This window comes from Protopterus annectens, chromosome 16.part0, assembly GCF_019279795.1.
Source record: "Protopterus annectens isolate FY-2018-M chromosome 16.part0, PAN1.0, whole genome shotgun sequence".
NCBI lineage: Eukaryota > Metazoa > Chordata > Ceratodontiformes > Protopteridae > Protopterus > Protopterus annectens.
The window spans coordinates 647,185,684-647,202,419 of record NC_056750.1 but is presented as its reverse complement, the minus strand read 5'-3'; the positions used below and the strand labels follow the sequence as shown (position 1 = coordinate 647,202,419).

The 16,736-nt window shown below is 39.6% G+C and overlaps 1 protein-coding gene across 3 annotated transcripts in view; it reads left to right on the top strand.

Moving 5' to 3' along the window:
- THTPA (thiamine triphosphatase) overlaps positions 1 to 15,364 on the top strand; it is a 474,859-nt gene extending 459,495 nt beyond the window's left edge. For all 3 annotated transcript variants that reach the window (XM_044058686.1, XM_044058688.1, XM_044058687.1), the window contains exon 3: positions 14,757 to 15,364. In XM_044058686.1, coding sequence (XP_043914621.1) covers positions 14,757 to 14,857 — 101 coding nt within the window. In that variant the 3' untranslated portion in view covers positions 14,858 to 15,364. The remainder of the gene's footprint in view (positions 1 to 14,756) is intronic.
- Positions 15,365 to 16,736: the final 1,372 nt, after the last annotated feature.

The window sequence follows — 16,736 nt, the reverse complement described above, 5'->3', positions numbered from 1 at the left end:
GTGTGTACGCTGTTTGTCACAACCTGTACATAATTGTCTGAATTCAATGTAAAATGAAACAAAAGGTCCAGCATTATAATATTAGTGCTGCTGGATTTTTTTATCAGAATAGGTTGTTAAATGACAATTAGTTGTGATCATCTGATCGAAATGTTGTCTTTCTAAAAACTTCGTACATTGTATTCTAAGCATTCACCAGTTACAAGGAACACCGATTTTTTTTTTTCTGTTGAGGGGATTCCAAATGTTAAATCTGCATGGTATCGTCAAAAGTTAAGACCACCCTTAAAAACATTTATTGCATATATTGGCTGCACTTGAAACTGATTTTGTGTAATGCAGTATGTGAAAGCTTTACTACTAGTGAAAGGACAAAGTAACAACTTCAGTGTTATACTAAATTCCTTTGTTATACTCATGAGCTGAATACCATTTTACAAATATTGTTCAACTCTTCTGATTTTTGTGATGTTTTCATCTTCACACAGGTGTGGTTGATGCTCTGCATTGTTGCATTCCACTGTTTGTATTGTTTACTGATTAGCATATTGCTGTTATGCCTTCTGTTGTCTTTCTTTGTACATTGTCACTACTGTAACTTAGTTTTGGCTAGGGAAATGTGCCTGTGACCTGTTCCACTTATTGTGAATTAATTCTATGTGTATATAAAGAGCCAAAAAAAGCTCTGCCCTCTTCTGGTACTGATGTTATATAAAATAAGATTCTGTCAGCAGCTGTCATAACGTCTTTTGCTTTTTCAGGAGGAGCAGAAAACAGCTAGCTGCTGCACATTTCATTGTAATATAGTTTTATTGTATAATATTTTGCTGAATTTTACAGATATCCTTCAGTTAGATCACTGTTGCATTAGTCATAACTATGTGGGATGTATCCTACCAAGGATCAGATGCTAGGCCAGTCTACAAGACTTTGGACTCTTTCCTCAAGTTCTTTACATTTACTCTTCGCATAAGAGTATGCGGTGGTATATGAGGGATGTACAGGCATAAAAAAGCTCAGAACTTTCTTGCCATTAAATACACTTAGGAAGATTTCTTATCAGCTCAGAGTCGTGAACTCAGTGATCAGCTCCAGGTACAAAACTGGACAAAAGAATATCCCTGTTGGGGAACCTTCATTTTTTTCTAAAGAAGAGTTTATCCAAATGTGCTTATGTGTATCAGGAAGGGTAGGCAAAAATCTTTAAAATTCTTTTTCGAGAATAAGCACTTTAAACAGCTGGTACACACAACTGAATCTGTTTTGGTTTACGCCCCACCGAGGAAAATGAAGAAGGTGTTGAAAAAGACATCTGAGGAAGACTGGACTTTACCTTCTGTTCTACAGGCTGCATTTAACATGTCTACTGAGATGCTTTCACGGCCCTCAGACCTTCAGTCTACTTTTTCTGGTCCTACTAGCAAGACCTCTCAGGAAGCTGTTATGGACTAGAATTTAAACATGTATGTTCAGACCATACGTCAAGGTCTGGCCAAGAAAGGAAAACCTAAGATCATTATCTCTGAGAGCAAGGTAAGTATTTACCATGTTAGTGAGGCAGAACATTGCTGGATTTTTGGCAAAGGTCAGGTGTTTGGATGCCCCTTCTAAGACCTTAAGGCAGGATTTTTTTAAAAGAGAACTCAAAAGACAAACAATTTATCACTTCCCTCAACCCCTTCTTACCTAGAAAACTTCTCAAGAAGACTGGTGTAATTTTGCCCAAGACAATCCATTCTTTTCAGTATTCAATTCCAGTTTCTACACCAGTTAAAATAAAGACATCCCTTTCTTACTCAGTTGAACAGTTTTGTTTTTCTGAATCATGTACTGAAGGCTTGGACTAAGGTTTCCAGTTATCCTCCCCTAGTTTTTGTGAATATGAGTCAGAAGATTCTTTCTCAGATTCCCATAAGGAAATTTCTTTTAAGGATACTTTTTCAAAAAAGAGGGACTGTCTTAAATGGGTGGGTAAAGAAGTTTCAGAATCTCGGAAGAGATGTTATGAATTATTAAGTATGGCTTCCACTACACCAGTAGCTATTCTGTAAGTTTTAGGGGGTATTGGGCAATTTATTTGTTCCTGCCTTTGATTCCCCCACCTCTAAGGAGCCTGATAGGTTTTATAGGTTGCCTGGTACACATTTAGAAAAACCTTGTTGCATACCCTTCTATTATTTCCATGCATGAGGACAGAGCTACTTATAACCCTGCCCCAAATGACAGTGATAGTTATTCTTTTGATAGATTTGGAAAGAAAGTGTATACATCCTTTTTTCTTTAAGAGCTATTACTTGCCAGATTCTCATATGCAAGTATATTTTATCTATTTCTGCTAACCTGCAGCAAACCTTACCTTCACTTCCTGACTATAACAGTAAATCTTCCCTGTCAGAAATGTTAAACTCTGCTTCAGAGGTACTAAGCATGCTCTTAAATGTGCTTATGATGCAGTAGGTGTTTTGTCCAGGGCTGCTGCTACTGGTGATTTTAACGAAGAGTGTTAAAGTTGTGCTTTTGTACTCAAATGAGCACACTTGATCATTGTCATGAAAATCCAGTTTAATTACATGATCATAAGCCTTATATTGAAGGTATCCTTGCACAAATATTTACACAAAAATAAGCAACTTGTGTAACCAGTTAATGTTATAGACATTTGTCTAAACTAGTATATTCATAAGCCACAAAACGTTATGTTTTCCCTTTAGCCTGGGTTTTGTAATATTTCATCTTTCATGCTATTAAATATGGATTTTGTCATTCTAGGCTACAGACTGAATTTTAAACCTTGTTTACTAAAATCCACAACAGTAGAAATACATGAATAGGATTACAGAATTTTCCTGATAATGTAAAAGTCCAGTTGCTTAATTGCCCTTTTCACAGAGACCTCTTATATGGCAGTTCTCCAGCAGAAGTATTAAAGAAAGGGGTAAGCTGATACAAGTCACGAGTCAGACAACACATTTTGTCTCCTATTCCTTCATAACAAAGTAATTATCCATCTTTTTTCTGGGCCGTTTTTCAAAAAGTCCTTTAAAGCCTCCCAACACAGTTTAGTTGGACAACAATATAAGAGGAAATGGCAGGGAGATTCAAAAACAGGGTTGCCACCTTTTAACAAGGGCAGAGTGGGACATGGGGGTGTGGTCAACAGGATAGAGGTGTGGCCAACATGACACTGGCCACACCCCCACCACGACATCACCAGAGTTGTTAAAAGTGATGCAGTATTAGTTATGGATGTAACATTGTGACATTACAGCATACTGAAAACTCAAACCATTTAAATGAAGTGAACTATTACTGCAAACACCCACTAATCAGTTGTAACAATAAATAAACTTTAAAGGAATAAAAAACACACTACTCATTAAACAGACACTTGTTTATTTAAAAAGTTAAAAAATTCATAAACCAACCATTGCTATTCAGAAAGAATACTTAAAAAAATTCTACATACCACATACAAGCCAAGAATAAAATTAAGACTTATTGTCAATTAAAGCTAAAGCAAAGAAAAAACACAAAACTACATACCCTAGTACTACATATGCACCCTAGCAAATTAATGCTAAACAAAGAAAAACACAAAATTACGAACTGCACCCTAGTACTTTATACTGCACACTAGTACAATAAATCACTTTTTTTTAAAAGTGTATTTTGAATTTGATTTTATGGCTTGAAGAAGGGCCCGATTTGAAACAATATTTGAGTAAAAGTCACAACATTTCATGTGGTAATTTACACTCATCATTAGTTCAGCTTTTAACAAGTCCACACTACATCGGTTTCACACATCTGTCCATTTACATTTCACCAATGAAAAAACTCTTTCTGCAAATGTGTTTGAGGGCGGTATAGATAAAACCCTAGCAATTACCGGATAGAGTGTAGTCAGTTCAGGCCCTTCTTTGAAAAGCTTCAGCCACTTCTCTCCTGGGGTCAAGCTTGTGTTACATAACTGTTCCAGAGAGGGCCTAATTGCCAAGTAGTCCCTAAAAAGACAATCTTCATCTACATCCTGCAGACTCAGGGCAGTGGTCACATTAAGCAAGTCACTGAAGGCAAATGGCTCATTTAGAGATAATTTAGATAGTGTAAACAAGTAGTTGCTTTCAGTATAATCAAACCACTGCTCCAGGTATTTCACTGCTGTCTCCAAGAACAGAATGAAGTCTCTTTTCAGTTTGTTAGCAGAAGTGCTGTCTAATGTGCTCATAAGTGCCCTAAGTTTCCCTCCAAAGAAAGCAACTTCAGCTCTTGCCTGCAGTTTTTGCTTCAGAGAGACCATTACACAAAATGTTTCCATGGCAGTAAGTGCTGATTTTTCTAATGTACTTATATGTTCATTAAAATCAACAAGAACAGCACAGAGAAAGTGCAAATAGTACTGGTGCAGCGTAGGCAATTCATTCTCACCATGTTCATTAGCTGAAAAGTACTGCCATATCTGCCGGGGGGGTCTCCTCTTCTCCCTGAGAGAGGAAATAGGACTGGAGCACTGGGAGATTTTTCACTACTCTTTCAATGGCTGGGAGTAGTGACAGCCACCTTGTTGGCACAAACAGACTCTCAAATTCCATGCCACAAAACTCAAAGAAGTCTTTCAAGTCTCTGGTCCTTGTGGCCGAACCTGAGAAGTGGCTGAAAAGTCTCATTACAAATGCTTCCACGTCATATGGTAGTTGTGCTGCAGCTTTTTTGGCTGCATTGTGAATGATATGGGCAACACAGTTAGCCTTCTGGAGTGATGGGCACTTTTCTTTTAATCTGGTATATACACCAGATTTCTTCCCATAGTTCACACTGGCATTATCAGCCCCATAAGCTGAAATATGGTTCCAGGGCAAGGAGTGCCTTTCCATAATGTTGGAAATTTGCTGTGAAATAGCTTGTGCCGATTCATCAGGGTCTTCATAGAAGTCCAAAAGGCCATTCACCACCCCTTTTTCTCTAGAAAAATACCTCACAACAAGGGGAAATAATTTTATGTTCCCCTTGTTGGAAGCATCGGATGAAATTGCAAATTAAGTACCTGGTTTTTGAAGGTCATGCAGGAGGCATTCCAATGAGTGTGGTCCCAAAACATTTTCAATTATGGCTTCAGCCTTGGTTCTGCCACAAGATAGTTTCTTTGCAGTGTCTGAGTCACTGTACAACTGGCTGGCCAACTTTACTGCACAGTCCAAGCTGTTATACGAAATATTGTGCTTAACAGCATGGAAAACCTCAGAGGCTTCTGCTGCAATGATCCTAAGTTCTGGTCCCTCAAGGTTTGCGTTCCTTGCCCACTTTGTCATCAAGTGAGTGGATTTAGCTTGAAGAATGGCAGTCTTATGTTGTTCAGTTGCCTCATGTCGTGCAACATCATTTCTTCCACCGTGGGTCACTAGAAATTCTCTCTTGCAGTATCTGCAGAATGCTTTGACATCAGTGCATCTCTCGATCCAGTCAAATTCTGTTTTCCAAACGTCCTGCCACTTGCACATTCTCTTGCTGCTGGTTGACTGTGATGAAACTGCTGCTCTCTTCATTCTTGAATCTGTACTTACCTGATATGGAACATATTTACCAACACTGTGTTAGTAGGGTGCAGTAACATACTGCTGCACAGCACAAATGAACTGGCTTAAAAAACATTGGCACACAAAAAACTGGCTCAAAAAACATTGGCACACGAAAGAACTGGCTCGAAAAACATTGGCACATGAAAGAACTGGCTCAAAAAACATTGGCACATGAAAGAACTGGCTCAAAAAACATTGGCACATGAAAGAACTAGCTCGAAAAACATTGGCATGCGAAAAAACTGGCTCGGAAAACATTGGCATGAGAAAGAACTGGCTCGAAAAACATTGGCATGCAAAAGAACTGGCTTGAAAAACATTGACACGTGAAAGAGCTGGCTCGAAAAACATTGGCATGTCAAAGAACTGGCTCGAAAAACATTGGCATGCGAAAAAACTGGCTCAAAAAACATTGGCATGCGAAAGAACTGGCTCGAAAAACATTGGCATGCGAAAAAACTGGCTCGAAAAACATTGGCATGCGAAAGAACTGGCTTGAAAAACATTGGCATGCGAAAGAACTGGCTTGAAAAACATTGACATGTGAAAGAGCTGGCTCGAAAAACATTGGCATGTCAAAGAACTGGCTTGAAAAACATTGGCACGTGAAAGAACTGGCTCAAAAAACATTGGCATGTGAAAGAACTGGCTCGAAAAACATTGGCACACAAAAGAACTGGCTTGAAAAACATTGGCATGTGAAAGAACTGGCCTGAAAAACATTGGCATGCGAACGAATCGAGGAATGGAGCAAAAGAGTTTACAAACAGTTTGAAAAAGGTCAAATAGTAAAGGAGGTAATGTAGGGGGCATTTTGGCCATTGAAAACTAACATTAATACAGCTTGTAGAAAATGAAATGCATTATTTTTACCACTGAACATGCCCACCTCACCCCACCCCTCAAGACAAAAAAAGGTAACCACATGTGGATACCATAGACCTGATTTAGCTTTTGACCACAGCAGTTAAAAGAAATGTATGGCACTAATTTACACAGCGCAATGATCTATTAATGAACATGCCCAACAGCAGCACTGGTCGTAATCGGATTATAATGAAAACAGTACATAAGTATGTTGAAGACATCACTAAAACACCAAATACAAACTTTGCTACTTATAAACGCAAACTACCCTGTAACAACGACATGGTTTAGCACAATCTCAAATACATTGCATTAACTTCTGAGCATCCATCCACAAAAAAAATTAAACGGGAAAGTCCATAAACATTTTAACTTTTAAAAATACTTCTTGCAAGAGAAGTAATATAAACTACAATGTACAGCAGACTCCATGGGCTCCTTTTACCTCAAAACATAGCAATTAAGAGTAATTTATCCAGCACAGCAATGCAATAAACAGGCCCAGGTAAACGCAACACACCCATATTCACATTACAAGCAAAGCAGTACATTTTAACCTTATTAAAAATGCATAATAAGTTAAATGCACACATTTATAAGTATAAATGAAAACAATCTTGAAACAGCTTCGGCAAATTGGCAACATGTACCTACTAGAATAATAAATGAATTACATTAACTGTTAACATTCCCCCTCAAAAGGTAGACTTGTACCATATACACATGGACTTGCAGGAACTAACAGGAAAAATTACCTAAACAGTATATTGTAACTTCCTGAAAACAGCATTAAATTGCGCACATTTCCATACAAAAAAGTGCAAACTATGCTCGAACATTTTCTATCTGCAAACAGACAATACCCAGAAAAAGCTACGACAATAGAAATGCGTCACACTAAATTTATATTTCACTGCCCCCCAACAGAAACAAACAACTTCTATACACAGTTCAGCCTTTTAAAAGTAATGCTTCCAAGTCATACCCCCAAGAATAATAACAATTACATATACATTCAGGTTTTATATCTTTAAAAACTACTACTCAAAAATATCAAAATAACCACTGCACAGATTTAAATACTGCGTACTGCACCCACCATCTACTTCTAAACATTAAAAAAATTAAACCACAATATATTCCCATTTTAAACTAGTACTCAAAAGTCCCAAAATAACCACAGCACAGATTTAAATACTGCATACTACATCCACATCTACCTCTAAACATTAAAAACTTAAATAAAGCACACTATTCCTATTTTAAATAACTAAAGCCACAAAATGCAAGTATCTACTTACCACTATCACAGTTATTGCTGGGCTAGCTTGCTTCCTTCCTGCTGGAATGGCTAGTTGGTTGTTCAAGTAGTGGCTGGGCTGGCTGGCAGGCTCCCTTGCTGGCTTCTTTCCTGGCTGGCTGGCTTCTTGGCTGGCTGGCATCTTTCCTGGCTGGCTGGCTTCTTGGCTGGCTTTTTTCCTGGCTGGCTGGGCTCGCTGGGCTCGCTGGAGAAATAGAATCAGATCTTCGCAGCTGGCTGGCTGGCTGGCTTCTTGGCTGGCTGGCTGGCTTCTTGGCTGGCTTCTTTCCTGGCTGGCTGGGCTGGCTGGAGAAATAGAATCAGATCTTCGCAGCTGCTGTAGAGCTTAGTGCTCTACAGCTGCGACCTTTATGGGGCTCTACTGAGCAAGTTCCCGCCCCCTCCAATCCCTGCAGCCAATTACTGTGCTGCATTACCACCCGGACCTAGCAGGGAATCCCTCTAACTGCAGGTCCGGGTGGTGACGTAGCCGCATTGCCGTGGAAAAACTGGAAGTATTTTCGGTTTTTCCACGGCAAATGAATTCGCGATCGCGAAAAGGGGAAAATGGGGCTTTTAAAGTCCCACGCTCGGTGACTTTGGGAAGCGGGATGAGAGGCCTCAACCCGTGAGTGTCCCGCTGACAATGGGACGGGTGGCAACCTTATTCAAAAAGGAAAAAAAAAAAAAAAAAAACGACTCCCAAGAACTCTCCTTTCAAAATAAATCCCATTGACTACCTATATGTCCCCCCTCCATTCCCTGTCTAACGCCGGCTTTCTTTCCCAGTTTCAGGCACTCTCTCTGCTGCCTTTATTTATGGAAAAAGATAAATTCAGATGTCTGGGTTCTGAAGATAATCAAGGTTGATTGTAGAAATCTTTTTCTTCAAGTTCTGTCAGATTTGCTGTCCCATGGTGTACTAGAACTACCGCATCTCAAAGGGGCAAAGATTTTTATTCCAGAATGTTTTTGTTTACTGGCAAGTAAGGCACATGGAGACCAATTTTGGACCTTTCAAAGGTGAACACCTTTCTTTTGTTACAAAATTCAAGATACTACTCACTTTACAAACTGTTCTTCCCCTTTTGTTTTAAAAGGGTTTTTATTAGTAACCTTAGACTTAAAAGATGCCTGCAATCCAAAAAATGCATAAGTATTTCCTGAGGTTCTTTGCTTTCAGACTGCGCTTTCAGATTACATCTTTGCCTTTGGTCTTTCCACTACTCCAAGACTTTTCACAAAGTGTTTGGCCTTAGTCAAAGCCTTTTGCAGACTTCAGGGCATCCATATTTTTCTATATCTGGACAACTGGCTCATCTCAGTTTCATCAGTTCAAGACACAGTAGCTGAGTTTCAGTTTACTATAAAGCTTTTCAGTAAAATCTGAAAAGAAAATTTTGTTTAGACCCCTCCCATAAGTTAATGTCTCTATGGTGACTGTTAGACAACTCCCTAATCCTTTGTATATCTCCTCCTAGACAAAGTGTGATCTTATGGAGCTCATTTTATGAATATGGCTGATGAAAGCATGTCCACTGCAAGAGAGTTTCTCAAAATTCTTGGCTTCATGGCTTCCTCCGTCCAAATTGTTCACTTTGCCGCACTGCCCACAAGGAAAATCCAGTGATATCTCAAACCATTTTGTACCCAACATCTTCATCCCTTGTCTTACCAGTTTTCAGCGCTCAATTTCATTAAGAAGAAACTCCTGTGGTGGGCCAGTCAGGTCTTGCTAAATCCAGTGCTCCCATTGTCTTCCCCTCTTCATGGTCAGTTAATCGTGACAGATATTTCAGGCTTGACATCAAGGTACAGGGCATGTGGAAGCCCAATTTCAGGAACAAACATATAAATCCCAAGGAGATAATGGATAATAAAAACCATTAAGCCTTAAGTCATCTATGGATCCCTGTTAGTGACAACAGACAACACCACAGTGATGTGATATATAAACAAGGGAAGCAACGTTATACCCCTGTGCAGACTAGCCATGGTTACCTGGGAACTAGCAATACAGAAAAACTTCACTCTGCAGGCCACATATATTTAGTCAGAGCAGAACACAACTGCAGACACTTGAGCATCCCCAAGACAGACCCAGTGAATGTATGGTGCACCTGGATGTGTTCCATGACATTGTCCATCTGTGGGGAAATCCCCAAGTCGATTTGTCTGTCTCTTTTGTCAACAGAGAACTAAACCAGTTCTGTTCCAGGACACCTTGCAAAAGGCCTGGAAAATAGATACATTTTCTTTCCTATGGATGAGAATGTTCCTGTGTGCCTTTCCCCACATTTCACTAATACCCAGATTTCTTCTAAATTCAAAATGGACTTGCCACAGTTGCACTGGGTAACACTCATCACTGATAACACTGGTTCTCCCTTCTCATGCATTTGGCCAAGGGCAATTACAAAAATGTCTTCACAGAGGAGATCTTCTCATACAGGACAGGGGATCCTTAATCCATCCTAACATTCCAAATCTTCACCTAAGAGTTTGGATGTTAGAATTTTGATCCCATTTAGACATTGTTTTTCTGAAGATATGAAGCATTTATTAAAGGAAGCTAGGAAACCTGCTACAAGGTAATCATGCTTAGGAAAATGGAAAATACTTTGTAGCTGGTGCCATGAAAGAGAACAAAACCCATCACAAGTAGAGGCTCCTCTGGTTCTTCATTACTTGTGTGAATTGCTCAAATCTGGCCTGGTTCACACTTCTATAAAGGTAATCTTTGAGTCATTTCTGCCTTTGGATTACCCTTTCTTCTTTATCTCAAGTTAAACAAGTTTTGAAAGTATGTTTGCATTTTAGGCCATCTAAAAAAGAAGTGACACCTCCTTGGGATATTAATTTTGTTTTTCAGAAGTTAACTGTCTCTGTTTTTGAACCCACAGATAGTGCTGCTTTAAAATTTCAAAAATTATAGGCTGTTCTGCATACTGCTGTAGATTCTTACTTGATGGGTATCTGAATTATAGGCCCTTATGTGTGTGCTCCCTTTCTCGTTTTTCACAACAACAAGGTGAATGTTAGAACCAACCCTTGTTTTATTCCAGATGTCTGAATTTACTGTGAGCAAGACCATTTATTTCCCTGTGTTTTATCCTAAGTCCAAAATACAGGAGAAGGAATTCTGATTACCTTAGATGTCCACAGTTAATTGGGATCTAAACTGGACAAGGGTAAGGGTTTTAGAAGGTGTAACTTTTTGTATTGTTTTATGGCAAAAAGAAAGGGCAGTTAGTTTCTAAACAAACCATGGCTGTCTCAAGCTGTCAGTTTTGTTACACTCACCATGGAAAAAGCTCACCTCACAAAGACAGGGCTCACTGTACAAGTGTTGTGGCTATTTCCAAAGGCTTTTGGGAAAAGGGAGGACTTTAGATCTGTCTTTGAGGCGACTACTTGGTCTTCTGTACATACCTTTACTAGGCACTACAAACATGATTTAATACCACCAAACCAGGATCCAAACAAAACACCAATTGTTCTAAAGTAGTGGCGACACACACTGTAACAAAGTCAGTCCAACAATAAAAACATACCAAAAAGGCACAGGATGAATCCAAGTTTATTAAATTCAACAAAGTCACAATAAAACAGTTACTCGCTTTCGTCCTGAAAGTATTGCAGATTGCTGAGTAACATTTTAATGGTATTGGTGTTAACATTGCCTAGTTCTGAATAAGTCCCATATTTTCAGGACGAAAGCGCTACACTGTCCTGCTTAGAAGACAATTAATAACCAATGAAAAAAAGTTTTCCAATCGAGCTTCTAATAGGGACATGGATCCCTTTTGCTCATAGTTTCATTGGACTTCTCTCTTTTTCAGAACTCTGATACAGGTCTATTATTCTTCCATCAAAGTTTATTTAGCTGCAGTTTTTAACTTCTACATAGCTCTAGACTCTAAGCCCTTTGCTACATTAGCTTATGAAGCCTTTCTCAGTTGCAGCTTCCTTTTTCAGACACTCGAAGGATCTAATTCCTCTTTGAAATACTTACCTTATGTTGAAGTAGCTCACTCCTCCCTTTAAGCCTGCCACTTATGAAGAGTTAAAGATCTCTTTGAAGACATTATTTTTAGTTACATATACCTCACTTGTGTGATTTTCTGGGTTACAGGCCTTATCTTTGAGCCCACCCTATACGTTCTTTCATAAATAAATGTTTTACTGCATACCAGTCCCTTCTTCTTGCCCAAGATGGCTAGAGAGAAACATTTAAATCACCCAGATCATTTGCCAGGAGCCTGTCAGTTGTTTAAGCACTCTTTCACCTAGTAAGAATGGTATGGAGCAAATTTGTTGCCTCTTTCCTGCCTTGACACTCATGCCTGACTGTCACAGATCTCTTACACAGTCCATCCACCTCTTTGCTGGATGCCTGTGATTCTTTTTGTCTTCTTTCTCTCCTTCACCAGATTGTCTTCAGCTTTTCTGCACGTGTGCCCAAACCATCGTAATCTGCTCTTTTGGGCTTGCATCCTACCACCCATCTCTGGTACTTCAACTCCATCACCTCTAGCTTCCCAAACTGCTGTGGCTTTACTGCCCAGGTTTCTGTACCGTACAGTGGTACTAGTCACACCACTGTTTTTTTACACCTTATGGTTCAGCTTCTTTGGCATTCTTCTGTAATATATACTACACCTGACACACTGTACCAATTGACTGCAGCCTTTCTGATTCTAGATTTAACTTTCTCATTCAGACTTCCCTTCTCCTCAACCACCCCTTCCAGATACATGAAGCTGTTAACCTGTTCCACTATTTTCTTTTTTCAACTCTCAGCTTCTTTTGATATTTTCTGCCACTACCAGTATCTTATCTGTAATCAGTTTTATCTCTTGTGCCTTCAGTTTTGTATTCCATTCCCCCATCCTTTGGTCAGAGTCTGCTTGCAGTACCAGATCATCTGCATACAGTAACTTTGTTCATCTGTCCCCTCTGTCCTGTTTGCTCATATAATCCATCACCTGTATGAACAGCAGTGGGCTTAGTGCTAAATCCTAATGTACACTCACTTCCACTGGGGACCCGTCAGTGAGACCGAACACTGTTCATACTTCAGTCATTGGATGTTTGTACATAGCTTGCCCTAATTCTACCAGTGTTTCTGGGACTTAAACCACCACAGGACTGCCCAAATCAGCTTTCTTGGGACCTTGTCATAGGCTTTCTCCAAGTCTAGTAATGCCCAGTTGGACTCTTTCCTCATCTCTAGCTTTTTTCCAACTAACTGCTTCACTGCAGAAATCAGGTCAGTTGTGCTGCATCCTGATCTGAATCTGAACTGCTCATCTCCCGTCTTGATTTCTACTACTCTGCATATTTATCAAGCACCCTGTCCAGAATTTTCATGTAGTGTGACAGTAGTTTGATACCTCTGTACTACCCACAGTTGTGAATGTCCCCTTTGTTCATGAACACTGGCACTAGTATGCTCATTCTCCAGTCATCTGGGATACTCCTTCACCTCCACGATTACCCTGAAGAGACATTTATCCTCTATCTCACCCAGCATCTTCATCATATCTGCTATGACCTCATCTGACTTCATTTTCCTTAGTACTGTTCTTACTACTTCTAGGGTAGGCTCATCTTCTTCTTTCATCGTAGGCTGTGTCTGAATCTGCACTGTCCCAGCCACATTGTAGGCTCTGTTTGGGGAAGTACAGCTTCTGAAGGGCTTTCTTCATTTAAAAGCTGCTGGAAGTACTCCTCCCATCTGCCTTTGTCCTGTGGACTAGTGAGCAGGTTGTTGCTGTCATCCCTTATGAAGGGTGTCTGACTGTCTTCTTCATCTTTCTTTCTTTGCCTTGCAGACTGATATAGTTTCTTCGTTCCCCCTACTGTGTCACTTTCCAGAAGCTGGTGGAGAGTGCCTCTGATACCTTGTTCTTTGCTATTGCAACTCCTTTCTTAGCCTCTTTGCATTATGGGCAGCTTGGGGAAATAAATTGTGCTGATTGATCCTTACATCTGTGATATCAGACTTACCTTTTCCTTAAACATTACTCACCTAGGGTTGTGGTTAGGGGCAGGGGTGGGTTTTGGGTTAGGATTAGCACATGTGAGTCAGTGTGAAGCAGGGAAGCATTTCCCTTTCCCTAGCACTACCACTAAACAAGATGCATGCATATGCACTCACTTCAAATATAAAACCACCCAAGTATAACCAAAACATCTAACCCTAACCAGGGAGCACCGCTGCAGGAGTGCACATACATACAAACACACACACACACACACACACACACACACACCCAAAGTGCCAAAAGTTTCGCCATTGATACTCATTCCCACTTACCATAAATTGGATGTTTCACAGTTTGATTCTTTTTAGACTGACAAGTAGTGCATTCAGCCAGGTCTTGCACCTGAAATGGCATTCAGTGATCTGTACACTTGATCAACTGCATGATACTCTATTGAAAATATTTTGATTGCAGGCCTTTTTGTGTGTATGCCTGTCTTTTAACAATTAGAATTTTGAGAGGTGGGCAGCAATGAAAAATAACAGTTACGGATATAAATGCACTAAGCGGCACTGTCCCCCTTAGATGGTCAGGTCAGCATCAGCTGCTCAGTCCTAGCCTCCCTCTCTGGCTGAGTCAGCACTCAAATTAGTAACTGATCCCAGGTCTTCTGGCTTGCACTGGGGTCTTTATTTTGTACTGCTTAGACATAGACCCAGAAGTACAAATGAAAAAACATTTTGGTTCTGTTATTTTCTTGATGTACAGGTATAAACAATGAAGTCATTATTAGTATTAATTTATCCTTGATGAATATGATAGACAGTGTAGGGTTAACAAATGCAGTGCATAGATTCTTAAAAATCCAAGTCTGTGCTGTGACAGGGTTGAGTGTCTTGCTTTGTTTTGCAAGCTTCACCATGCATGTTTGTTGACTTGGAATTAATATAATATGAGATATTTAATACATGTTGTGGAATATCCTAATTTGTTTACATCTGCTTCTCTGTCTTTCCTCCACAGGCCTAACAAATACAGAAAGGATTCCAGGAAAGATGGATGCTTTTCTTATGCAGTTCCGACCCTTGCATTACAAGAAACTGCAGGAAGCACATATTCTTTGAACAGGAGATACCACTGCAAGATTATGTCCAACGTAAAGGACAAAACAGATACTTAAGCTATTGTATGGTCACCCAGCCTTGATGCTTTTTCTTTCTGTGCTGCTTCTCCCCTCTAACAAAATGTTTTCAGCAACTCAGAGACATTTTTCTGTCCATGTCTGTCTGACTTATTCTCAGCAGCTTTCTTGATAAATTAAAAATTGTATAAAACAATGGATAATTCTGTGATAATTAAGTTAAAAAAAGAGCACTTTAACCCTTCACATAAGGTATTAGTGTCTCATTAAAAGTTATAGCCAATGGTCTGTGTAGTTATATTCTATTAAGTTTTTTATATGTATATTCCTGAAAGAACTGAGAACTTGAAGTATAATTACTTTATCAGTTATAAGACTGAGTAATGTTGTGTATTTTTTTTTTTTACAATGGAACATGTGTACTTATGGTTCCCCATCTGGAAGCTGGAATCTGTAGTTGAATTATTTCATAAAATCCCATTTTAGTTTACTGCATATTTATTTCTTATGAAACTAAGTTCAGTGATAACTGGCATTTGTCTCTTCATACTGGGTAGCACCAAACTTCTACTATATTTTATCTCAGAGTAGATGCATACAACTATACCTTATCACAATGTACCTGTTTCTCTTGTGAAAGGCGTTTTTTTTTCTTTTTTTAACAAGTGAAGGTATAGGCTACTTGAATTGTATTTTATCACCTGTTTTTTCATCAAACATCAAGCTATTACAGAATGAGCAAAGATTGCCTGATTTGTAACATGATTAACTATTGATAGAACACTTGTTCAAGTTATTGCCAGCTACAGGACCCCAACTCCATGAATCGGAACACCCACTCTGCCTATTTGGATCTACTTGAGTCTATCAGGATACAGCCAAACACCATGGTTTTGGGCGACTTTAACTACCCATCCATTGACTGGGTAAATTACTCATGCTGAAACTCACTTGCCCAAAGGTTGCTCCACTTCGTTAACTCCAGTGCTATGGACCAGCTAATTGACACCCCCACAAGGGGTGCCAACATTGTGGAACTGGTGCTTACCAATATAGAGGATCAGTGTAGCACCTCCACTGTGAGGTCTTCCCTGGTGATATTTGACCACAAATCAGTCTCATTCGAAGTAATTATCACACTTGACACCCCCCCCCCCCAGCAGCAACTAAACTAAAAAACTTCTCTAAAGCAGATTATAACTCCTTCACTGCACTTCCCCCCTCAGATGAAACTGGCAACTGTGCCAAGTTCTACACCAGTGCTTTATACAAACAACTGTATAACTGCATTGACTCGGCCATATCTGATAGGACCAAAACAAGCTCCTCAAGGAAGAGCAAACCTGCCTGGTGGACAACTGCCATTAACAGGCTTTACAATAAGAGGAAGAAATTGCTGTCTAAGAGGGAGAGAGCTGTAAACTGGAAACACTCCTTCCTCGGCTTAAACAAGCAAATAAGACTTCTTGTGAAGTCTTTCAAAGCAAACTATGAATTTAAATTAGCTTCCTCAACTAAGGACAACCATAAGGTGTTCATTAGTTAAATTCGGAACCTAAAAGAAAAGGCCCAGATTTGTGCTGAACTGGTAGTTAATGATACCACATATACTGAGCCTGTGGACATAGCTAACCTGCTGACCAGCAGGTTTTGTGAAAACTTCACTTCCCTGTCCCCACCATAAGTACCCCATGACATCCCTATCACCTGTCCCTTACCTTGTATCTCTAAAGAGCAGGTCGTAAATGCGCTCTCTAAGGCCAAAAACACAGCATCTGTGGAACCTGATAACATCCCAAGCTGCATCTTACATGAGCTGCAACAGGAATTAGCAACACCACTGGGTACTCTTCTCAATCATA